At 38.8% G+C, this 25,799-nt stretch overlaps 1 protein-coding gene across 5 annotated transcripts in view; it reads left to right on the top strand.

Annotated features, from left to right (window-relative positions):
* Window positions 1–25,799, top strand: part of LOC106875224 (endoplasmic reticulum membrane-associated RNA degradation protein) — a 41,129-nt gene that overhangs the window by 6,876 nt on the left and 8,454 nt on the right. For 3 of the 5 annotated variants that reach the window (XM_014923277.3, XM_014923279.3, XM_014923276.3), the window contains 13 exons: window positions 1,263–1,393; window positions 2,187–2,304; window positions 4,398–4,500; window positions 5,254–5,283; window positions 6,184–6,252; window positions 7,354–7,524; window positions 9,264–9,344; window positions 10,494–10,567; window positions 11,843–12,040; window positions 13,468–13,567; window positions 14,079–14,266; window positions 15,648–15,761; window positions 16,319–16,463. In XM_014923277.3, the coding sequence (XP_014778763.1) occupies window positions 1,263–1,393; window positions 2,187–2,304; window positions 4,398–4,500; window positions 5,254–5,283; window positions 6,184–6,252; window positions 7,354–7,524; window positions 9,264–9,344; window positions 10,494–10,567; window positions 11,843–12,040; window positions 13,468–13,567; window positions 14,079–14,266; window positions 15,648–15,761; window positions 16,319–16,463 (1,522 nt within the window). The remainder of the gene's footprint in view (window positions 1–1,262; window positions 1,394–2,186; window positions 2,305–4,397; window positions 4,501–5,253; window positions 5,284–6,183; window positions 6,253–7,353; window positions 7,525–9,263; window positions 9,345–10,493; window positions 10,568–11,842; window positions 12,041–13,467; window positions 13,568–14,078; window positions 14,267–15,647; window positions 15,762–16,318; window positions 16,464–25,799) is intronic. The other 2 variants (XM_089359600.1, XM_014923278.3) reach the window with 1 other exon arrangement.

Here is a 25,799-nt window from a genome sequence, read left to right as displayed (position 1 = left end):
TGTAAACAAAACTACGCATAATTTGCTTCTAAAGTAAGCTAAAAGTAATGGCTATCAAATGTCAAAAGGAAAAAATCATAACTTTGGACAAAAGTCATTCAAAAAAATCATAGCTCTATCTATTTGCAATAAACGAAATTACTTTCTTGCCAACCCAAGATAGATATATATATATATATACCCGGCAAGCCAAGTAGGATCGTTGCCAGTGCCCCTGGACTGGCTCTTGTGCGGGTGGCACATGAGATGCACCATTTTGAGCGTGGCCGTTGCCAGTACCGCCTGACTGGCTCCCGTAGGATTTTCGAGCGAGATCATTGCCAGTGCCCCTGGACTGGCTTGTGCAGGTGGCACATAAAAGACACCATTTCGAGCGTGGCCGTTTTCATGCGGGTGACACGTAAAAGCACCCACTAAACTCTCTGAGTGGTTGGCGTTAGGAAGGGCATCCAGCTGTAGAAACTCTGCCAAATTAGATTGGAGCCTGGTGTTGCCATCCGGTTTCACCAGTCCTCAGTCAAATCGTCCAACCCATGCTAGCATGGAAAGCGGACGTTAAACGATGATGATGATGATGATATATATATATATATATATATATATATATATATATATAGATATAGGCGTAGGAGTGGCTGTGTGGTAAGTAGCTTGCTTACCAACCACATGGTTCCGGGTTCAGTCCCACTGCGTGGCATCTTGGGCAAGTGTCTTCTACTATAGCCTCGGGCCGACCAAAGCCTTGTGAGTGGATTTGGTAGACAGAAACTGAAAGAAGCCCGTTGTATATATGTATATATATATATGCATGTGTTTGTGTGTCTGTGTTTGTCCCCCCAACATCGCTTGACAACCGATGCTGGTGTGTTTACGTCCCCGTAACTTAGCGGTTGGGCAAAAAGAGACCAATAGAATAAGTACAAAGCTTCCAAAGAATAAGTCCTGGGGTCGATTTGCTCGACTAAAGGCGGTGCTCCAGCATGGCCACAATCAAATGACTGAAACAAGTAAAAGAGTATATATAAAACAGGCTTCTTTCAGTTTCCGTCTGCCAAATATAGTCTTTTGTTGGACCAGGGCTATAGTAGAAGACACTTGTCCAAGGTGCCACAGAGTGAGACTGAACCCAGAACCATGTGGTTGGGAGGCAAACTTCTTACCACAGAGCCATGCCTGCACCTGTTTATGCAACGTAACCAAATATATATAATTTTATTTATGCATTTATTTATATTTGTTTCTTTTCCTCTTGCTTTCTTAAGATATGTCTACTTCCTGATGGTCTTAGCGCCTAGTCTTGGCTATGTGATGTCATCTATCGATGTGGCCATCACACACCGACAACCTGTTGATTTCTCATGCCATATCAAATTACTAAGTCATCTGCTACCAGGTGAGTGAGCTTTATAAACAACCGAGTTGCAGAGCAAAACTTCTGATGATAATTTTGTCTTTATATATTCTGTGTAATTTACGTGTATGGATTACATCTGAAAAGCCAAAGACTTAAAAAACTGGACCCCCGTTGGTGTCCAGTTTTTCATACTGTCACTTGTAGCATTCCTTTGTTATTTTCTGTGTGAGGTTCAATATCCTGAGATCAGCTTTCACTACTTCTGCCTGTTTTCCTTGGTATTTCTTCCTTCTACATAGATATTCTAGCACATCTTTACCTATCTGTCATCATCCATATGCATTACATGTCTACGCCAATACAGTCATCTCACTGATACATTACAACTGATCTCTCTTACACCCAGTCTTCTTATACCAGTTGTGATCAAACCTGTATGTATAATTTTTATATAACTAAATAGGTGCAAGCATTGCTGCATGAAAGTGCATGGCTCAGTGGTTAGAGCATCAGGCTCACAATCATGAGGTAGTGAGTTCAATTCTTCTGACTAAGCTCTAAAAAAATAAACATGTATTTTTAACCCTTCAGCATTTAAATGTTCTATCTGTTTTATTTTCAAATCAGCTAGATCTGGCCTCTCACACCAATGCTTCAATGTTATTCTAAAAATAAGCAGTCACATCATCAAAATCTCAGAGCAACAAGGCAATGCATGATTAATTCAAAACAATGTGAATAAATAAATATTACATTTGACAGAGAAGTTTGAATGCTAAAGGGTTAATATTTTGTTATTTATGTAATATTTTTGTTATTCATTTATTGTTAGGTAATAAGTCTAAGAACAGTGAGGACCTTTACTCTGATATATTTAGAAATACTTCTATGATCCCGACATCACATCAGGTTGTATGGAGTAAATGCCTTCATCTCTACCAACAACAAAGGTGAGTTAAAGATACATAGACATTGGACTAACCGCCAACTTTTGACTATTTTAGTTACCTGTCGCATGTCTTGCTTCTTTATGTTGTGCTAAACATTGATATTAATTCATAATTAATGGTGGGGTGGGTACTCTAGGTAAGTAAGTATTGTAGAAATCAAGAATGGAAATTTGGATTTGCACACGTGTGTGCGTTTTCCATTCAAACTGATAAACTTGATATGGTTTCATAAACTGAAATTTGGGTGAGTGGGGGAGACAACCAAAGAGAATAATTTTTAAAAAAAACAGGTGCGGTGCAGGCATGGGTGTGTGGTAAGAAGCTTGTTTCCCAACTACATGGTTCTGGGTTCAGTCCCAGTGCATGGCACCTTAGGCAAGTGTCATCTTTTAGTATAGCCTCAGGCCAACCAAAGCTTTGTGAGTGGATTTGGGAGATGGAAACTGAAAGGAGCCCATTGTGTGTGTGTGTATATATATATATATATATATATATATATATATATATATGTATGTATATGGTGGTGTGTGTGTCTTTATGTCTGTGTTTGTCTGCCACCATTGCTTGACAACCGATGTTTATGTATTTATGTCCCCATAGCTTAGTGGTTCTGCTAAAAAGTAAGACTCATAGAATAAGTGCTAGGCTTACAAACAATAAGTCCTGGGGTCAATTACTTCAACTAAAACTCCTTTAAGGTAGTGCTCCAGTATGGCCGCAGTCACATAAATGAAACAACTAAAAGAAAAGAATAAAAGAAAAGATGAGAGTAAATGAATAAACTCAAAAGGAATTTCAAAGAAAAAGACTAAATAAAAGTAATAGTAATTAAACAAGAGCAGTCAGGGTGCGCAAACCTCCGCCAAGGCAACACCAATGTCCTCTTAACAATTAGCCGGAGATGATTTTTAAAATGTGTGTGTCTGTGTTTGTCTCTGTGTGTGTATGTGTGTGTGTGTGTGTGAGTTTTACATTCATTTATTCATTGCCTGCTACCAAACAGAGTATATGCACTCTGTGGCCATTGCCAGTACCGCCTGACTGGCCTTCGTAGGATTTTCGAGCGAGATCGTTGCCAGTGCCCCTGGACTGGCTCTTGGGCAGCTGGCACATAAAACACACCATTTTGAGTGTGGCCGTTGCCAGTACCACCTGACTGGCCTTCGTGAGGGTGACACGTAAAAGCACCCACTACACTCTCTGAGTGGTTGGCGTTAGGAAGGGCATCCAGCTGTAGAAACTCTGCCAAATCAGATTGGAGCCTGGTGTTGCCATCCGGTTTCACCAGTCCTCAGTCAAATCATCCAACCCATGCTAGCATGGAAAGCGGACGTTAAACGATGATGATGATGATGATGATGTCTCCACCTCTTTTGTTAACTCTCTCTATATTTCTCGTTTACACTCTCTCTCTCCTCCTCCTCTCTCTGTACAATATAAAGCATGATCAAAGAAATCAACCAATCAACATTTTACATTAGCTATTTCTTAAAGAGAAATATAAGTTATCTGGAGATATAAAGGCTATTTTTTTTTTAATGTTTATTCAGGCGGAGAAAGGCCCAGCGTCCATTATCTTTGTAGGCTCTCCTAAGAGTGATGAGACAAAATACAGCTGATATACAGCTTGAATATTTGTAAACTGGTATCCAATTATGTATTCCAGTGAATCAGAAGGAATTGTGATGGAATGGTTGCAGAAACACAGTAGGAGTGATAAAAGGAGGAGGAGAGTTTGGTGCAAAGATGGATAAATCATCATTATCATTATCCCCCACTGACACTACCACCATCATCATCATCATCATAGCCCCCAATACCACCCCTACCACCAGCATTATCAACACTAGCATTATCACCACCAGCGTTATCACCACCACCAACATCATCATTATCACGACCAACGCCATTCCCATCACCATCATCATCACCACTGACACCATTCCTACTACCATCGTTATCACCATCGTCACCATCATCATTATCACCACTGACAGCATCACCATCATCTTTATGATGACCAACTGCACCACCACATTATCATCATTTTCCTTGTTGTGATTTTTCTTTTTTTATCAACTTGTATATTATAGATATGGTTGGTTTGTTGTACTACTTCTACCCCAGATTGAAAGTGCACTTAGGTGCATATTCTGTTCTGCCAATAACTGCAGCCACAGGATGCTCACTGCTGAGGTAACATTTGTCACTTGTTGTTCATTTTTTAATATAAAAAAAGAGCAGATTGGATTTTGTTTTCCTCCCTTTTATTCTTTCACTGATATATTTTACTGCTAATTTGTGAGGGTTCTTGGCCTAGTGGTTAGAGTGTTGCACTCGTAATCACAAAATCACGGTTTCAATTCCTAGACCAGGCGGTGCTTTGTATTCTTGGTCAAAACACTTCATTTGATGTTGCTCCAGTTCACACAGCTGTAAATGAGTTCCAGCAGTTAACTGGGCTGTTAATCTTGCGGTAGACCAGCGTCTTGTTTAGGGAGAGGGAGCGTTGTAACTTCAGTCACTTAGGCACCGTGGAAACCTGGATTAAGCTTTGGCCTTATGAGTCCTAGAGCTCATGACAGACCTCAGGCTAAGTAAGTCAGGTATTTTGGACTTTTTTAATTATTTGTTTGGTCCAGAGGCCTTCACAACACTCCGAGATTAATGAGAGCAACACAGTTTATGTTCATATTGAAAAGATGCAATTTGATGGCTCTGTCAAAAATGAATGTAAAGAGGGAATTTCAGATGACCAACAGTCTGTGGTGAAAAGACTGGTAAGTCAAAGGATGCAAGGAAAATATATGTAGAGAGGGAATTCCAGGAGCCCAATAGATGTAGGGAAAATATATGTAGAGAGGGAATTCCAGGGGCCCAACAGTCTGTGGAGGAAGGAGTGGGTAAGTTATATAAAATTAGTAATTATTAATTTTTGTTCATTTTCAGTCAGATGTCCTATATACTACCCTTAATGAGGTAAGATGTTGTTATTTTACTCTTGGTTTCTTCACTTGATGCCTTATCTTCTTACTTTTTATCATTTTTCATAGAATGATGTACTACTAATGATAATAATTATAACAGTATTAATAATATCCTTTTCAATTAGAAGTACAAGGCCCCATAAGTTTAGGGGAAGTGGGTAAATCGATTACATTGACCCCAGTGTTCAACTCGTACTTCTTTTATCGACTCCCAAAAGTCAACCTCAGCAGAATTTGAACTCAGAATGCAAAGACGGACAAAATGCTGCTAAGCATTTTACCCAGTGTGCCAGCTCAGTGCCTTAATAATAATGACAATGATAATCATAATAATAATAATAATAATAATAATAATAATAATAATAATAATAATAATAGATAATTTCCCTAAAAGAAATGGAAAAACTTTCAAAATACAAAGACTTGGAAATAGAGGTAACTCGAATGTGGAATCTAAAAACAGAAACAATTCCTATCATAGTAGGTGCCTTAGGTATGATAAAAAAATATTCAGACAAATACATAACAAAAACACCAGGACTTACAAATATATATAACATACAGAAAATTGCACTACTGGGCACTGCACACATCCTACGCAAAACACTTTCAATACAGTAACCATAAGAGCATCACAGCAAACCACAGCACATACCCAAGGCGCACAGAGCTGCGCTCGGTAGTGAAGTGAAAGCACGTTATAAAAATAAAACTACTGAACAATAATAATAATAATAAATGCCCGGATGCAGTACCAGGCAGTGGCTCTCATGGCTTCTGATCTTAATTGATTGGAAGTGTTATCATGTACATTGTTTTGTCTTGGTATAAAAGATGTACTTTTTTTTCACCTTATGCTCACTTTTTCTCTTTTTTTAAAAATTTATTTTAGATTCTTTCGAAATATTTGTCTGATGAAGAAGAAAATAATATGAAACACATTTTGGGCTCAACATTGATGGTAAGTATTGCTGCTGCTGCTGCTGCTGCTGTTGCTGCTGTTGCTGCTGCTGCTTTTGTTGTTTTTGTTGCTGCTACTGTTGTTGTTAAGGTGGAGAGCCAACAAAATTGTTAGTGAATTGGACAAGCAGCATTTCTTCCAGCTCTTAACATTCTGAACTCAAATAAGGCTGAGTTCAACTTTGCCTTTCATCTGTTCAGGGTCAGTAAAATAAGCACCAATCAAGTACAGGGATGCCATCAGTTCAATATAAACTGTACAGGCACAAAGTGCCATTAAATGTGCCTGTTTGAGATATGTTTCAGTGACAAAACCATTCTGCGTGCTCTTACTCAGTGTCCAGGCTCTGCTGATTTATGGTGTTATGTCAATCAACTGCTCTTACTGCCTTCCTATCCTTGATGTCAGTCAATGAAAAGTTGAAAGACAAAGATAATCCCTGATGGGATTTGAACTCAGGGTATAGAATAATTAATCTAAGTACTGTAAGATATTTAGACCATCACTCTACAGTAAAGAAAAAATATATAAGATGCTTGGCTGTATGGTTAAGAAGCTTGCTCCCCAACTATGTGGTCTTGGGTTCAATTCCACTGCATGACAGCTTGGGAAAGTGTCTTCTACTATAGCCAACCAAAGCTATGAGAATGGAATCGGTAGACAGAAACAGAAAGAAGCCTGTTGTGTGTGTGTGTGTGTTTTATGCTTGTGTCCCACCACTGCTTAACAACTGGTGTTGATTTCTTTATGTCCCTGTAACTTGGCAGCTTGGCTAAAGAGACCAACAGAAAAAAGTACTGGGGTCAATTAGTTCAACTCAACCCTTCGAGATGGTGCCCCAGTGACTGAAAGAAGTGAAAGATAAAAGATATTCTGATTAGTTATTTTCTTTGACATCAGCCTAAGCAACAACCACAAAAACTGCAACGCTTTTATCTCATTTATTTACCTTCAGATGAAAGAAAAGACCCAGAATGATAACCTCTACACACATAGCAGGGCATCAAATTCTCCAGGGACTGAACCAATTGATGCTGACCCAGACCACCACTCGTTTCTTCCATTGCAGGATTTGACCTGAATTAATTTTTTGCATTTCAGGATTTTCTTCATGATTTATTTGTATATCCTGAAGGACCTCGACTTCGAGACAGAGTCAGCCATGGTGAAGTAGACTTGGATAATTTCCCAGAAGTACTAGCTTGGACATTGCTACAACTTGCTCTTAATCTTGCATACAAATTTCTACCAAATGATGCTACTTTCCAGAAGGTAGGAAAGCTACATTCTTGTCTAGACATGGCACCAAATTCTTAACTGGATTTTCTTTTTTTTTTTTCTTTTAATCTCATCATATCAGTCGTAAGTCCTAGAACCTGCTGGGTCAAAAGAGCATCCCTACTGATCATTCAACTGTGACACAGACAAGTCAGTCAAGATGAATATGTCCCTCTCCAAGCTATATACCAAAGAAAGGAGTTGAACTCAGAACTGCAAGTTAACAAAATAGGAGATCGTTGCCAGTGCCCCTGGACTGGCTCTTGTGCGGATGGCATATAAAATACACCATTGTGAGCGTGGCCGTTGCCATTACCGCCTGACTGGCCTTCGTAGGATTTTCGAGCGAGATCATTGCCAGTGCCCCTGGACTGGCTCTTGTGCGGGTGGCACATAAAATACACCATTTTGAGCGTGGCCATTGCCAGTACCGCCTGACTGGCCTTCGTGCGGGTGACACGTAAAAGCACCCACTACACTCTCTGAGTGGTTGGCGTTAGGAAGGGCATCCAGCTGTAGAAACTCTGCCAAATCAGATTGGAGCCTGGTGTTGTGTTGCCATCCGGTTTCACCAGTCCTCAGTCAAATCGTCCAACCCATGCTAGCATGGAAGGCAGACGTTAAACGATGATGATGATGATGATGATGAGTATTTTTAACAAGCCCCAAGTCAGCTTGTTTTAACAGACCTCTGATCAAAGATATACTCTTCAAGGTACAGTCGTGGTTGTGTGGTAAGAAGCTTGCTTCCCAACCACATGGCTCAGTCTCACTACATGACACCTTGGGCAAGTGTCTTTTACTATAGTTTCAGGCCAACCAAAACTTTGTGAGTGGATTTGGTAGTAAGTTATTTTACTAAATTCTTTGTTATATTTAAAATTAATTGAAAGACAGAGCATCTCAAAATAAATACAGTAACAAAAGGGTTAAATACTAGTCTATGTCAATACCTGTATATATGTTTAGCTCCCATCATCCACTTTTTTCATGCTGATATGGGTTAGATGAGACTTACTGAGGCAGTATTCTATGGTCAGATGTCCTTCCTAGCCCCACATCTTACTTGTTTTTCAAGTTAGATATTTTCATTCTCACAACACCAACAAGCTACAAAGCAGATTATTTATAGGTGATTCAAATAAATGCACTGATACTCAAACAGTATCAAGGTGAAGATACACAAAACAAACATCTGCATGTTCTTGTGTGTATGTACATACACACACATACAGCTGGTCCCTTCCCTCATACTTTAGTCCCTCATCTCTTACTACAAAGCCACCTCTCTCTCAGGGTTCCTAGTCATGCAAGTTGCGTGGTGACCCCACTAGTGCTGGTGCCACAAAAAACATCCAATACACACTGTAGTGTAGCTGGCCTTAGGAAGGGCATCCAGCTATAGACAGTGGAGCATGATGCAGTCCTTGGGCCATTCGGATTCTGTTGAACTGTCCAACCCATGCCAGCATAGAACAAGGATGTTAAATGATGATGATGATTACAATGCCAATGACTCCAACGATACCACCACCACCACCATCATCGTCGTTTTCCTCATCATAGTAGTAGTAGTAGTAGTTGTAGTGGTGGTGGTGGTAGTAGTGGTAGTAGTAGTAGTAGTAGTAGTAGTAGTAGTAGTAGTAGTAGTAGTGGTGGTGGTGGTGGTAGTGGTAGTAGTAGTAAAAACAAACTATTACTATTTTTCATTGTTTTTGTTTAATTGATTTCAGGTGCAGACAGAATTAATTAAAGGTTTCTCGGTATCAGACTATGAATCACAATTCCATCCAGTCAACATAGCTAAATGCAAGGTAAATCATACTTCAATAATATAATCTTCCTCACTGAAATCGACCCCTATAAGTAACAGGTCCTTATTTTATCAGCCCCCAACAGATTGCTGGGGGTGGGAAATGGATTGGGGGTTCACAGTCAAACCTGATGAGATTTAACTCAGAGCTTAAAAGTGCCATTGCTAAACAACTGTATCCTCTTACAAAATGATTGGCTGTGTGCCTGTGTTATTGTTGTTGGCACTCCGTCGCTTACGACGTCGAGCGTTCCAGTTGATCCGATCAACGGAACAGCCTGCTCGTGAAATTAACCTGCAAGTGGATGAGCACTCCACAGACACGTGCACCCTTAACGTAGTTCTCGGGGATATTCAGCGTGACACAGTATGACAAGGCTGACCCTTTGAATTACAGGTACAACAGAAACAGGAAGAAAGAGTGAGAGAAAGTTGTGGTGAAAGAGTACAGCAGGGTTCGCCACCATCCCCTGCCGGAGCCTCGTGGAGCTTTTAGGTGTTTTCGCTCAATAAACACTCACAACGCCCGGTCTGGGAATCGAAACCGCGATCCTATGACCACGAGTCCGCTGCCCTAACCACTGGGCCATTGCGCCCCCACGGGCAAAATATACCCTTTTATATTTAGAATAATCATGGGCAACCTTTTTCTTGAGAAGCAGGCTGCATGAAACATGGTTCATCATCAGGTGCTAAAAACTTCAAGGTAATTTTCTGTTAGTCATGCCATTTGGAAAGACCTGTAGGCCACAATTTGCCCATGATTGATTTAGCATCTATTGTGGTAAATGCAACCTTGTGATGTCATATTTTGTTGACAATCAAATTAAATATTCCATCTCTTTATTTGCACATATTTATCTAATTCTCTCTCTCTCTCTCTCTCTCTCTCTCTCTCTCTCTCTCTCTCTCTCTCTCTCTCTCTCTCTCTCTCTTTCTCTCTCTCTCTCTATCTATCTATCTATCTATTTCTCATTCTCCCCTCTCTCTCTCACTCCCCCTTTATTTCTCTCTCTATTTATATATGTATACACACACATATATATATATATATATACATGCACACACATACATATACACATACATTCATTCATACTTACATATAGTGCATTTATTTACCGATTTATTTGTGTTATGTTTTCTCTGTCAGGTAGCAGAGACATTTTCACTTACATTCCATGTGCAGGAAACAAATGAAACGCTGAACAATTTAATGGTGGAATGGTAAGTAATGCAATCATCTGTTGTTTTCAACTGACTTCTTCAACACCTCCAGTCAGAAACATAACAGCATAATGAGTTCCAACACTACAAATACATCATCACTGCACATCTCTGGAAAAATAATCTTTCATACCTCACCCTCTCAAGCTTACACACGCACACACACACACACTTACACATGTATGCTCACACACAAACACACCTCCACACAAACATGCACAAATGTGTATATATGTGTACAGACATGTGTTTCATTAAAACAGGTAATCTAACAAAATACTTCAAGAGAAATTACATCACTACTTGTAGCTCAGCAATTTACAGAGAAAACACACACACATACACACACACACACACACACACACACACACACACACACGCGCGTGTATACACATTAGTTTTCCCACATGGCTTTCATCTATCCAAGACTGTAGTTAGAAGACAGCTACTCAAGATGCTGTGCAGTGGGACTGAACCTGAAACCATGAAGCAGGAAGGTAAACCTCCCAAACATGCAGCCATACCAGGAGTGCAGGCATGGCTGAATGTTTAAGAAGCCCACTTCACAATCATGAGGTCCCACACCCGATACCATAGAGTACTTAATGGGCATGTCTTTAAACACAACCTCAAGTTAGACCAAACAGAGACTCTCAGAGGTAGTGGCAGCAGAGCCAGTAGCAATGACAATACAACTACAGCAGGCACATAACACTCACATATTCTTTCTTTTACTTGTTTCAGTCATTTGACAGTGGCCATGCTGGAGCACCACCTTTAGTCAAGCAAATCGACCCCAGAGCTTATTCTTTGTAAGCCTAGTACTTATTCTATCTGTCTCTTTTGCCAAACCGCTAAGTTATGGGGACATAAACACACCAGCATCGGTTGTCAAGCGATGTTGGCGGAACAAACACAGACACACAAACAAATACACACATACATATATACATATATATATATATATATATATATATATATATATATATATATATATATATATATATATATATATGTATATATATATATATGTATATATATATATATATATATATATATATATATATATATATATATATATATACATATACGACAGGCTTCTTCCAGTTTCTGTCTACCAAATCCACTCACAAGGCTCTGGTTGGCCCAAGGTGCCACGTAGTGGGACTGAACCCAGGACCATGTGGTTGGTAAGTAAGCTACTTACCACACAGCCACTCCTGCGCCTATGTAAATTTATTCTTTAATTCTTCATTCATGAATGTCTGTTTTCAGTTTCAGATTAAATGCAGCAAATGAAATCCAAGCTACTCACCTTGATGTTGAATCACAACAACAACAAACACCATCATCACTACCTTCACAACAACAACCACCATCATCACTGTTCACTATAATGGCAAAAGCAGTTGAAGTGGCTGATAGTTTAATGTTTCCTTGGCTCAACGACATCTGTAAGTCAGAACTGATCAGGTAAAATGACACCAGACAATTGCTTAATTATCTATTAAAATTCTGTATATAATTGTTTCCAGTTCTATATTTCTGAGATGAGGAATTTTATATTATATATTAGTCGGAGTGGTGTCCTCAACTTGGTAGCTGCTTTCACTACACTTTGGCTGTGTACACTCCAGCTTTCTTCAGGTGTCTTGTGATTCAGCTTAGTTCCTTGCCCGGGATTAAATCAGAATTGCTAGGTGACTGCACTGCATTTCAGCACCTTTATCCACTATACTTTGCCTGTAGACAGTGTAAATTTTTAAGACTTATAAAGCACCACTGATGACTTATGTCAGCTCCATACCAATTCATCATCATCATCATTGTTTAACATCCGCCTTCCATGCTGGGATAATACAATTCTATATTTCTGAAATGAGGAATTTATAGTTATATTAAAACTTATGTTTGTTTCATATATAGAAGACCATCATCATTTAATGTCCATCTTCCATGCTGGCATGGGTTGGACAGTTTGACAGGGGCTGACCAGAATGAAAACTACATCAGGCTACTGTGTCTGTTTTGGCATGGTTTTTATGGCAGGATACCTTGCCTAACACCAACAACCCCGTAGTGTGGACTGAGTACCTTTTTATGTGGCACCAGCACATAAAAAGCTACATTGGAAATATAATGGGAAGGCAAGGAAAGGACCCTAAAGAATAGGTTTCAGTATTTTTGATACCTGTAACATGTGCATGTGCGTATATATACTCAAAAGATTCAAACTTAGACTCTGATGTCTTTACAGGAGATCAATTCCACATGGTAAAGAAAGGTTATAAGAGGGATCCAATTGAGTGGGTATAGAGGCAATTATGTAGATAAACAAATTAATTACATTAAATATATCAAATATAACAGTTTAGGTATGAAATACAAAATATGTATATATGTATACGTGCAAAATGGGAGAAAGCAAAAAGTGGAGACTTTCAGATGATGAATTTTAAAGTATAAATATAAAGATATTTATATTAATAGGTCCAACTTACACATGACACTTCATTCGAGTATCTGGCTGAGTGCTTATAAAGGAATACCAACAGTATACTTCATTAATCAAACAGTCAATTCATCATTAATTAATTAGTTAATCAATTAATAATCAAGTACTCTGCAAATCCAAGAATTGTATTACAACTAGTTACAGTACATTGATTGCAGAGCAAATAATAATAATGAATGAAGACAATATTCCTTAATGTGACGATCGTTTCTGTGAGAATGGTTGTTTATTATTAACTACCTATAAATGCTACCTATACAAAAACTATGTAATGAATACTATATGCTTCTTTCAGTTTCCATCTACCAAATCCACTCTCAAAGCTTTAATGTTATATCTTATATACCTTCTGATTTTTTTCATTGAAATTTCTTATTTTTTTCAGTTGTCTTCAGAATTCAAGAAATGGTCCAGTTATCAAAGAACTGGTTTCTCATTCTCTGAATACATTATATCTGGGACAGAAAAAACCTCAAAACACAATGGTAAATTTGTTTCAGACTTTCAATTTCCTTATTCCTATATTTCTCTATCAAAGATGGTGAATTAGCAGAGTCATAAGAGCATCAGAGTGGATCGCTCACCCACTTGTACTCTTGCTCAATGCGACTTAAGTCATCAGGTTAAAGGTCATAGAGACATCTTAGTGTGCTGAGTAGACCAGATCCACCAGTGTCCCCCATCACTGACAGTCCTGTGCCTTTCCTTCTGCATCCTCCAGGATGATGTTGAGCCTCTGAAGATCTTCCTTAATCACATCCAGCCATCTGGTGCAAGGCCTGCCATGGGGTCTCTTCCAGCCTGTAGTTGCTGCATCAAATGAGAATGAGGCTCTGATAGGATGATCTGACAGGTCCACTCACAAGGCTCTGGTCAGCCCGAGGCTATAGTAGAAGACTCTTGCCCAAGGTGCCATGCAGTGGGACTGAACCTGGAACCATGCGGTTGGGAAACATGCTTCAAAATTTTTGAAATGCTGCCAAATATATTTTGTAGGCTTCACCTGAAAACAGCACAGTCACTATTCAGACCAATGAAGTTATGTTATTATTACAACGGGTATCCCAGCATGGTGTTGAAGTACTGCAACAAACAGAAGAGAACATCAGACAGAAAATGGATTTACTGAAACAGAAGAAACTGAGGTCAAGGGCCCGGGTCACTTTGAAGACAATGGTTTCAAGGTCAGCTTACTCTCTCTCTCTCTTTCTCTATCTATCTATCTATCTATCTACCTATCATTCAAATTTATAGCAAAACAAAGATGAAGACAGGTGTAGGAACAATTAGCAAGTCTATTAGTTTAATGCTCAGGAAAAATGGAAATGTCTTTACATTTTGAGCCTACGCTCTTTGACAGAAAGGAATAAGAGGAAACAAATAGATAGAGAATGAAAAATACGCATTGAGTTCAGTGGTCCACTCTCCCTAATATTCTAATATAGAACATTGAAAACTCAATGGAGCAGCAAAGCTTTGTTTACTCGGCCTGCTACCAGTGGCAACCAAATCTCCTTCAAAGTTCACCTTAACTCTTTCGTTACCATATTTCTGTTGAAGTTAATTTTGAAGACAATGAAGAATTTATTAAAATAAGTTTTAGACACTGCTATGTAGTTGAGAAGCTTGTTTTCCAACCATGTGGTCTCAGATTCGGTACTGCTCTATGGTACCTAAGGCATGTTTTCTGTTATGCCATGAGCCAACCAAAGCCTTGTAAGTAGATTTGGTAGATGGAAACTGAAAGAGGCTCCTTGTGTGTGTGTGCGTGCGTGCACACACGCATGTGTATGTGTACATATAGGTATGTTGATGCAAACAGGAAAAATAGAACTGAAAATATGAATTCATATGAAAATTTTGCAGGATTGTAAATCTGATCACTCTAAACAGAAAGTTTGTACCATAGAACCAATGGTAGTCTCAGGTATCAAAACGATTAAAAAAAAGAATATATCAGATAATTAATATTGTCCTCAGTTCTCTTCACACAGCTAAAAAAAAAAAAAATTAGATTGTCATAGCTAGAATAATTTTGATCATAAATCTGCTCAATCAGAGCTGACAAGAGACTAAACAACAACAACAACAATTACAAGAAAATTATTCTTTTCTATCTGCCATAGAAGAATTCATAGTGGAGGCGCAATCGCCCAGTGGTTAGGGCAGCGGACTCGCGGTCATAGGATCGCGGTTTCGATTCCCAGACCGGGCGTTGTGAGTGTTTATTGAGCGTAAAACACCTAAAAGCTCCACAAGGCTCCGACAGGGGATAGCGGTGAACCCTGCTGTACTCTTTCACCACAACTTTCTCTCACTCTTACTTCCTGTTTCTGTTGTGCCTGTAATTCAAAGGGGTCAGCCTTATCACACTGTGTCACGCTGAATATCCCCGAGAACTACATTAAGGGTACACGTGTCTGTGGAGTGCTCATCCACTTGCAGGTTAATTTCACGAGCAGGCTGTTCCGTTGATCGGATCAACAGGAACCCTCGACGTCGTAAGCGACGGAGTGCCAACAACAACAACAGACGAATTCATTGTTATTTTCTCTATTTCTTCAGTGTACCATGTTTATGCCTTGCTTTCCGAACCATCATGCTACATATCCTATCAGAGATTTACTCAATTGAAACATTCTTTGAATTAACCTTACAAGAGAAAACAGCAGTTGTTAAGTAAGTTTGCTTTTTCTCTTAATGCCTTTAAATAAATTTACTTTGATTCTTTTTTTTTTTTTTTTTTGTCTTTTTAATGTTTGCTTGAGATGATCAATACCACTCATAAATATCTACTTGATAATCTGTTGAAAGAAAAACTAAAACACTGATTTTGATTTTCTTTTGCCAATTCAGCCACTCATCACTAATGACGATGACGACTCTTTCTACTAAAGGCACAAGGCCTGAAATTTGGCAGGGAGAGGACTAGTCAATTACATTGACCCCAGTGTTTCGCCAATTAAGTACCAGGATTGGTGCATCTGTTATATACCCCCAAAAAGACTGAAAGTAAAGTCAGCCTCATCAGGATTTGAGCTCAGAGCATCTAGTGGCAGAACAAACACCACAAAGCATTTTATCTGACACTTTTACAACTCTGTTATGATCCTACCAATTCACTGCCCTTTGATTCTATTAAGTGACACAATATCTACTTCTCTAGAATATGAATCTTGTTTGTTCATCTGTGTGCATGTGTATAATCACTCATTTTTTTTATTTATAATCAACAGATGTTTAAAACTAACTTTGAAATATTTTGAAAACCAGAAAACTTTTACAAGTTTAGACAAGAACAGATGGACTGAAAGCATGGATTCTACATTGCTTTATCTGGAAACTGTTTCACCCAAATGGCTACAAATTCATAGAAATTCGGTAACAGACATTCTGTATTTATTATGATTCTTATGTATCATTCCATCTTATATTGAATGAAAAAATGATAATTCAATTAATGTCACCAAATGTACGCACAGGCATGGCTGTGTGGTAAGAAGCTTACTTCCCAACCACATGGTTCCAGCAGCATTTTGTCCGTCTTTACATTCAAAGTTCAAATTCTGCCAAGATTGACTTTGCCTTTCATTCTTCTGGGATCAATAAACTAAGTACCTATTGAACACTGAAGTCAATGTAATCAGCCAGCCCCTTTTCCCCCATGAATTCCAGGCATTGTGCCTGTAGTAGAAAGGATTGTTAGTAGTAGTAGCATTTTTACTTTTATTTCTATTTATAGTTATTTATTTATTTATTTATTTATTTATTTATTTATTTATTTCATTGTGTTATCTCAGAGGAATGGATTTTGAGATTAACTTCTGCTGTTACATTCTTGGCATAATAAACTCTATTTATTCTTTTTCAAGTCTCCATAATTGTAGTTGAGACTTGGAAAGTAAAAAAAAGTTCAGGATTTTTCACTGTGAGAAAATGTTGGTGGCGGGGGGGGGGGGGGGAGAAAGAAAATATTACTGAGAGGTGCCAGCCAGCTTGACAAATACACTGCCACAGTGACATTATATTGGAAAAAATAAACATAAATACATGCATATGTACGCACACACACAAACACTGTGGTCCTGGATGCACCGTCTCTGAAAACAAAGTGGGATGGCCATGTATGGTCATTACTTTGGATCGTATGTCTGCTTTATCTGACTGAGCAGACCAGGGGCTAAACAACATCACCAACAAGTACTCTCCAAACAACCCATGCTACCTTTGCCAAAAATAAACAGAAAACGGTGAATATATAGCAAGCAGTCCCCTAAATTGAGATAAAGAAATAAACAAATAAATAAATCTCAAAAAAAAAAAAGCACTTGTAAAAGAAAAACTGACTCACAGTTTCCCCTCTTTTCACCACCCACCAAAATCACCCACCCCCACCCCCTACAAATGGGGAGAGGTTCTGGCATCTGATCTGTGAGACAATGTATCGTTGTGCTGTCGGAGAAATTTTTATAATAGTTCAAACAAAGCTAACACCTGGTGGTGGTGGTGGTGGTGGTGGTGGCAGCAGCGGTGGCAGCGGCGGTGGTGGTGGTCCCTTCTTTCTGTTCTGGAACCAAAGAATGCTGATGTGTAAAATCCCTCTTAGTAAACATTAGACCACCACGTGTATTGCACACATGCTCATACATACAGACACTCAAAACATTATGCCTGGTGGGGGGCATATGGCATAGTGGTTAAGAGTGCGGACTACTAACCCCAAGATTCCAAGTTCGATTCCAGGCAGTGATTTGAATAATAATAATAATAATAATAATAATAACAACAACAACATCAAAAAATACCTTAGGAACGAAAACCCAGGTTCAAAATTTCCTCAAGACACCTGATGAAGGCTGGAGGGTATATCAGCCGAAACATTGTGTTAACAACAAACAAGATGAGGAAAAATATCTGTCATATGTTAATAATGTAAATAATGTATATTATAGTCATGTTATTTAGTTCTCTTTAGTTTTGGGTCACAGGCCAAATTAGCCCACCACAGGAGCCAGCTTAAAAGTCCTCACAGAGTGCAGCTTTTAAGCTACTTTTAACTAAAGATAAACACACTGGACAATATAGTCCTTGATGTACATACAAAATGATGTGATGGTCAACACTGGAGCACCTTCAGTCATAGATTTGTTCAATGATGGCTACCCTGGGAATTGACTGCAACAACAATACCAACAACATTGTTACATCAATAAAATTGATACCTGTCAGCTACTGGGGATAGTATAGATATAACCTACAGTTCCTTGTTCCTTTACTGCCGTCACCACCACCATCATCAACATCATCACCACTGTCATAACCTCCTTTGAAATTCAAGGCCTTGAGCCTATGTTTAGAAATCAAACTGACAGAGGACATTTTAGTCATATTTACAGCAGCAGTGCACTCCAGTGCATGTACAAGTTATGGATTTTTTTTTACTGTGCTATTTCATGGCGGTGACGGTGGTGTTACTCGATAGTGTTGTAAGGTACAGAAGAGAAGGAGAAAGGTGATGATAGAGCAGTGGGATGGAGAAGACAAAGGTTCACTATGACCATCTGTTGGATTTGCTAATGTAACTTATTACTATGGAAACCACCACCACCATTACCACCACTACCACCACCACCACCACCACCACCATCAGTGACCTCTTTCTGTTAGGTCATCAGGTCATTCAGTTGTGTTTTTTAGTCTGTTCTACCTCTATGACCAAGGCTATACTGAGGCAGCACCTTGGAGGATTTAATCGAACAAGGCAACCCTCGTACTTATTTGTAAGTCTGGTGGTTATTCTGTCAGTCTCTTTTGAACTGCAATGTAAGGGGAATGTAAACCAACCAACTCCAGTTGTTAAGCAGTAGTGGGGAAAAAAACAGATGCACATACATACATACTCTTTTACTTGTTTCAGTCTTTTGACTGTGGCTATGCTGGAGCACCGCCTTTAGTCGAGCAAATCGACCCCAGGACTTATTCTTTGGAAGCCTAGTACTTATTCTATCGGTCTTTAGCCGAACCGCTAAGTTACGGGGACATAAACACACCAGCATCGGTTGTCAAGCGATGTTGGGGGGACAAACACAGACATACAAACACATACACACATACATACATATATATATATATATATATATATATATATATATATAGTTCAAAAACACAATAACAAAAAAACAAAAAAACAACAAAGTGAGGACGTGATATGGATATATATATATATGACGGGCTTCTTTCAGTTTCCGCCTACCAAATCCACTCACAAGGCTTTGGTCGGCCCGAGGCTATAGTAGAAGACACTTGCCCAAGGTGCCACGCAGTGGGACTGAACCCTGGACCATGTGGTTGATAAGCAAGCTACTTACCACACAGCCACTCCTATGCCTACATATATATAGTTTTAGGGAGAGAACCAAGGTTCATGAACTCATCGATGAAAATCCACTGTCACATATAATATATATTTATATTTTATACTGTGAAACTTAATTTAATTTTAATTTTTGATAAATTGAATTTAATTGAGTTTTTACCTGTAAATTTGGATTTTTATCCCTAATATTATTATTATTATTATTATTATTATTATTATTATATATATATATATATATATATATATATATATATATATATAAACAATATATGAGTATATGCATATATATGTACATGTATGTACATACCTTCATCTACATGTACATATAGATACATAACTGGGTACATGACGTGGCAAAGGAACATGGACAAAATGATAAACAAGGTACAACAAACAAGCAAGCCACATATATATATATATATATATATATATATATATATAAGCAAAGTAGCTAGTTAGAAAATTTTTCTATAAGAGATGAAAGTAGTAAATATGCTGAGAAGTAATGTTTATCACCACATCAATATGGCTGTCCCATAGGAATTGATGTTACTACTGTTTTTAACCCCAGGAAGAACCTCTTCCAGCTGGTTATCAATGCAATCTGCACCCGATATATATTGCAAGCAGTGGAACGAACCCCCATATATATATATATATAACAAGGAAAGAATAAATAGAGTCAAAAGGAAGAGGGAGTATGATTCAACAGCTGTTTAATGACCACTACACATATTTCAATACAACAAGCTCTATTTTGTACTCTAATACATTCTTAATGGAATACACCTCAACTATATATATGTATATATATGTGTATATGTGTGTGTGTATATATATATATATATATATATATATATATATGTGTGTGTAATGTCAATGTGAATACCCGTCAGAGTGTAAGTATCTTGAGAGAAAAGCTGAACATTAGAAGCATCAGTTGTGGCGTGCAAGAGAGACGATTGCGCTGGTATGGACATGTGGTGAGAATGGAGGAGGATAGCTGCGTGAAAAAGTGCCACACCCTAACAGTTGAGGGAACCCGTGGAAGGGGTAGGCCCAGGAAGACCTGGGCTGAGGTGGTGAGGCAAGACCTTCGTACATTGGGCCTCACCGAGGCGATGACTACTGACCGAGACCTTTGGAAATGTGCTGTGCGTGAGAAGACCCGGCAAGCCAAGTAAGATCGTTGCCAGTGCCCCTGGACTGGTTCTTGTGCGGGTGGCACATGAGATGCACCATTTTGAGCGTGGCCGTTGCCAGTACCGCCTGACTGGCTCCTGTAGGATTTTCAAGCGAGATCGTTGCCAGTGCCCCTGGACTGGCTTGTGCGGGTGGCACATAAAAGACACCATTTCGAGCGTGGTCGTTTTCGTGCGGGTGACACGTAAAAGCACCCACTACACTCTCTGAGTGGTTGGCGTTAGGAAGGGCATCCAGCTGTAGAAACTCTGCCAAATCAGACTGGAGCCTGGTGTTGCCATCCGGTTTCACCAGTCCTCAGTCAAATCGTCCAACCCATGCTAGCATGGAAAGCGGATGTTAAACGATGATGATGATGATGATGATATATATATATATATATACACACACACATATACACATATATGTGTGTGTGTGTGTGATGGTGGTGGTGATGATGATGGTAGTGGTTATTTAGCACCAAATCAACTTTAATCTAATTGATCTGTGATATTTTAGTAATATATAGGACTGCAATTTATCTAATGCGTTCTTTCTTATTTAAGCTGGTGGGTGTGTGAGTTGAGGAAAATATGGCAGCTATTTCTTGCAGGTCAACCAACCACATAAAGGTCCTCATATTTCTGTTGTTGTTGTTGTTATGGCTATTGTATAGCTCTTGGTCAATGATTGCGCAGTTGAATAGTCAAAGGCATCCCAGTGGTGAACATCCTTTCTTTATCTAATGTGTCCTTTCTTATTCAAGACAATGATTTAATGGAGATTTGGTTGCTATTTCTAGCGGGTTGAGCGACCCCCATAGAGATTCCCTTGTTAGTTCATTTGTTGTTGTTGTTGTTGCTGTTGTCAGTTTAACCCCCAGATCAGCCCTGATCAAGCACACCTATAAAAAAAAAAACATAGCAGCAGTGACCATCTCATATTTCGGCCATCCATACATACATACATACAGGCACGTCCTTTATGGCCATGCCCCCCACTCCCTCTCCCAACTGAGAGGACTTTGTCTTGTAGGCATCAATGCCACATGAAATACACTCATGCCATGTGAAATGTGTGTGTTGGCACTCTGTCGCTTACGGCGTCGAGGGTTCTAGTTGATCTGATCAACAGAACAGCCTGCTCATGAAATTAATGTGCAAATGGCTGAGCACTCCACAGACACGTGTACCCTTAACATAGTTCTCGGGGAGATTCAGCGTGACACAGAGTGTGACAAGGCTGGCCCTTTGAAGTACAGGTACCACAGAAATAGGAAGTAAGAGTGAGAGAAAGTTGTGGTGGAAGAGTACAGCAGGGTTCGCCACCATCCCCTGCCGGAGCCTCGTGGAACTTTAGGTGTTTTCACTCAATAAACACTCACAACGCCCAGTCTGGGAATCGAAACCGCGATCCTATGACCGCGAGTCCGCTGCCCTAACCACTGGGCCATTGCGCCTCCTATGTGAAATGTACCCATGCTGATACCATGTAAAATGCACTTATGTGAGTAGCACATAAAACACTCCCAGCACACTCTGTAAAGTGGTTGGTGTTAGGAAGGGCATCTAGCCATAGAAACCATGACAAAACAGACAATTGGAGCCTAGACAGCTCTCCGGCTGGCCAGCTTCTGTCAAATCGTCCAACCCATGCCAGCATGGAAATCAGATGTTAAACTATGATGTTGATGATGATGATGATGATGATGATGATGATGATGATGACAGGGCGACCCAGGATCACATCATCAATGTGTTCTTTAAGATGCTACAAAGTGACATGAAGGAATTCAACTGCTGTTTCTAGCAAGTTGAGTTAACCCCCATGGTGGTGGTGCTGGCAGTGGTGCTGAGTCGTTGGGACTGTCTCTCAGCTTAAGTAGAGGGAGTAAAGGATTGATGACGTTATGTAAAGATCTCCTAGCAGAATGCATCATGGGATATGTATTTCTAGTGCATTTCTGATTTCTGATGTTCACCTGAACTAAATCATGGCTTTGGGTCATTTGGTGTTGAAAGACCATAGAAGGGTGTGAGGGTGGGGGTGAGGGAATCATAGTTTCTTTGTACATTTTCTCATTCTTTTCTTTCCTTTTTTGTTTTCCTTGGCAGCCATCTTTATTCTTTGGAGTTTCTATATTTGATTTAATTTTGTTAGTTTTTTTGTTTTTTTTTTGTGGCAAACAGCAAAATTAAACAAAAAGAGATTGAGAAAGAGAGAGAGTGAGACAAAGTGAAGGGACCAAAAGGGTCAAAATATTTACTTACCTTTCTTTTTTGTTCCTTTTTATCCTTCATTATTTTGTTATTTCAGTAGCACTTCTAAGCATTCTTGTCTTATCCCTGCCCCTTGCTCTCCCACTCAATTCTCTCTCTCTCTCTCTCTCTCTCTCTCTCTCTCTCTCTCTCTCTGCACACACACACAGATTACCACACCATGTTTTCTCCACCTCCCTTCTGTCCTCTTCCACCCATATCCCTTGTTTGTTTAGTTATGTTCTTATTTTTGTAAAATAAGGGGTTTGCATTTTTGCTTGGGTGCAGTTTTATTTTATTTTATCCTTTCTTCTCTCTTTTTTTCATGTGGTGTAATGGGGCATAGTGTGAGACATTGTCGTTGTTATTATTATTATTATTATTATTATTATTATTATTATCATCATCATCATCATTGTTATTATTATTATTATTATTATTATTCAGCCCTTCTGGCCAACAAAGAAAAACATTATTATTTTTATTATCATCATCATTGTCATCATTGTTGTCATCATCATCATCATCTTCATCATCATCATTATTTTTATTATTTTGTTGTTGCTGTTCTTATTGTCTTAACCCCCTTTACTCCTCACCATAGTAGATGGAGAAATGGTGGACAGGGGATGCGGGGGACAAGGGATACATTTTAGTGCAAAAGTTTAGCTCAAGAATTTGTCTGTCTATCTCTGCTTGTCTGTTTGTCTGCCTGTCTGTCCATCAGTCAGTCAGTTGTTCGGTCTCTCTTTCTCTCTCACTTTCTTTCTTTCTTTCTCTCCTCTCCTCTCTCCCTCTCTCTCTGTTTGTCCACCAGTGTCTCATGTCAACATCATAAGACAATTCTTATTAGTCAGGCACTCGATTTTTCACCATTGAGCAGCTTGGATACTTTTGTTCTGCTAAAACAATTTGGGGAGAGAAAAAAAAAACCTCCGCCATATTAAGGGACCGAATCTAAAAGGTAACAAATAAGTTCTGTGTATTCCTTACATCACATCACAATGCACTTATATAATATATGTAATAGCCATTCCAAAATATCTCATCCTACCATCTGAAATAAGGAAACATTACACAAACACACATACACACACACACGCATGCACACACACAAACACACACACACACACATACATATATTATATATATACTCTTACTCTCTTTTACTCTTTTACTTGTTTCAGTCATTTGACTGCGGCCATGCTGGAGCACCGCCTTTAGTTGAGCAAATTGACCCCAGGACTTATTCTTTGTAAGCCTAGTACTTATTCTATCGGTCTCTTTTGCCGAACCGCTAAGTTACAGGGACGTAAACACACCAGCATCGGTTGTCAAGCGATGTTGGGGGGACAAACACAGACACACAAACATATACACACACACACACACATACACACATATATATATATATATATATACATATATACGACAGGCTTCTTTCAGTTTCCGTCTACCAAATCCACTCACAAGGCTTTGGTAGAGGCTATAGTAGAAGACACTTGCCCAAGATACCATGCAGTGGGAATAAACCCGGAACCATGTGGTTGGTAAGCAAGCTACTTACCACACAGCCACTCCTGCACCCATAATAATATAATATAATAATATAATATATGTATACATACATATATATATATAAACTATATAGTTTAAATAGTCTAGCTTTAACTATTACACCGGTTAAATATATACTAATATCATCTTTATTATTATTTTAACCTTAAACTTCGTTCAAATTGTATTTAAAACAATAATAATTTATGTAAGCTGGTTTTTGTATATAATATACATGTTAGCATATATTATAATAGATGTAGGGATGATTATGGAATGTTTATTATTTTGATATTTTTAATAATTTTTCTATCTTTATAAAATAAGTATTTTATATAAATTCATTTGGTACTTATTGTTGGTTGATACATACATTTATTTATTATTATTATTGTTGTATTTAGACCTGACAATTAGCTGTATTTTTTAATAGAATTTATTTTCGATGATTTTAATTGATTTTAATCGATTTAAATTTCCTTTTATTTAAAAATTAGTTATGAAACATGTGTAGTCATTTTATTATCTTTATCTTATGATATTTACTTTGTATTATATTATACTCATTTATTGTGCTTTTAATTATTAATTTTTCTATATGTGACAGTGGATTTTCATCGATGAGTTCATGAACCTTGGTTCTTTTCCCTAAAACTATATATTTATATATATATATATATATATATATATATATATATATATATATATATATATATATATATATATATATATATATATATGTCACTAGGTAATATGTAATATGTCACTAGGTCATGTGTTCTCACATAATGATGATGATCATCATCATCATCGTCGTTTAACGTCCGCTTTCCATGCTAGCATGGGTTGGACGATTTGACTGAGGACTGGTGAAACCAGATGGCTACACCAGGCTCCAATCTGATTTGGCAGAGTTTCTACGGCTGGATGCCCTTCCTAACGCCAACCACTCAGAGAGTGTAGTGGGTGCTTTTACGTGTCCCCCGCACGAAGGCCAGTCAGGCGGTACTGGCAATGGCCACGCTCAAGATAGTGTATTGTATGTGCCACCTGCACAAGAGCCAGTCTAGGGGCACTGGCAACGATCTCGCTCGAAAATCCTACGAAGGCCAGTCAGGCGGTACTGGCAACGGCCACACTCAAAATGGTGTATTTTATGTGCCACCCGCACAAGAGCCAGTCCAGGGGCACTGGCAACGATCTCGCTCGAAAATCCTACGAAGGCCAGTCAGGCGGTACTGGCAACGGCCACGCTCAAAATGGTGTATTTTATGTGCCACCCGCACAAGAGCCAGTCCAGGGGCACTGGCAACGATCTCGCTCGAAAGTCTTTAGACATGCCGC

This window comes from Octopus bimaculoides, chromosome 11 (genome assembly GCF_046866305.1).
Source record: "Octopus bimaculoides isolate indiv1 chromosome 11, ASM4686630v1, whole genome shotgun sequence".
NCBI classification, from domain to species: domain Eukaryota; kingdom Metazoa; phylum Mollusca; class Cephalopoda; order Octopoda; family Octopodidae; genus Octopus; species Octopus bimaculoides.
This window is presented reverse-complemented; position numbering and strand designations above follow the sequence as displayed.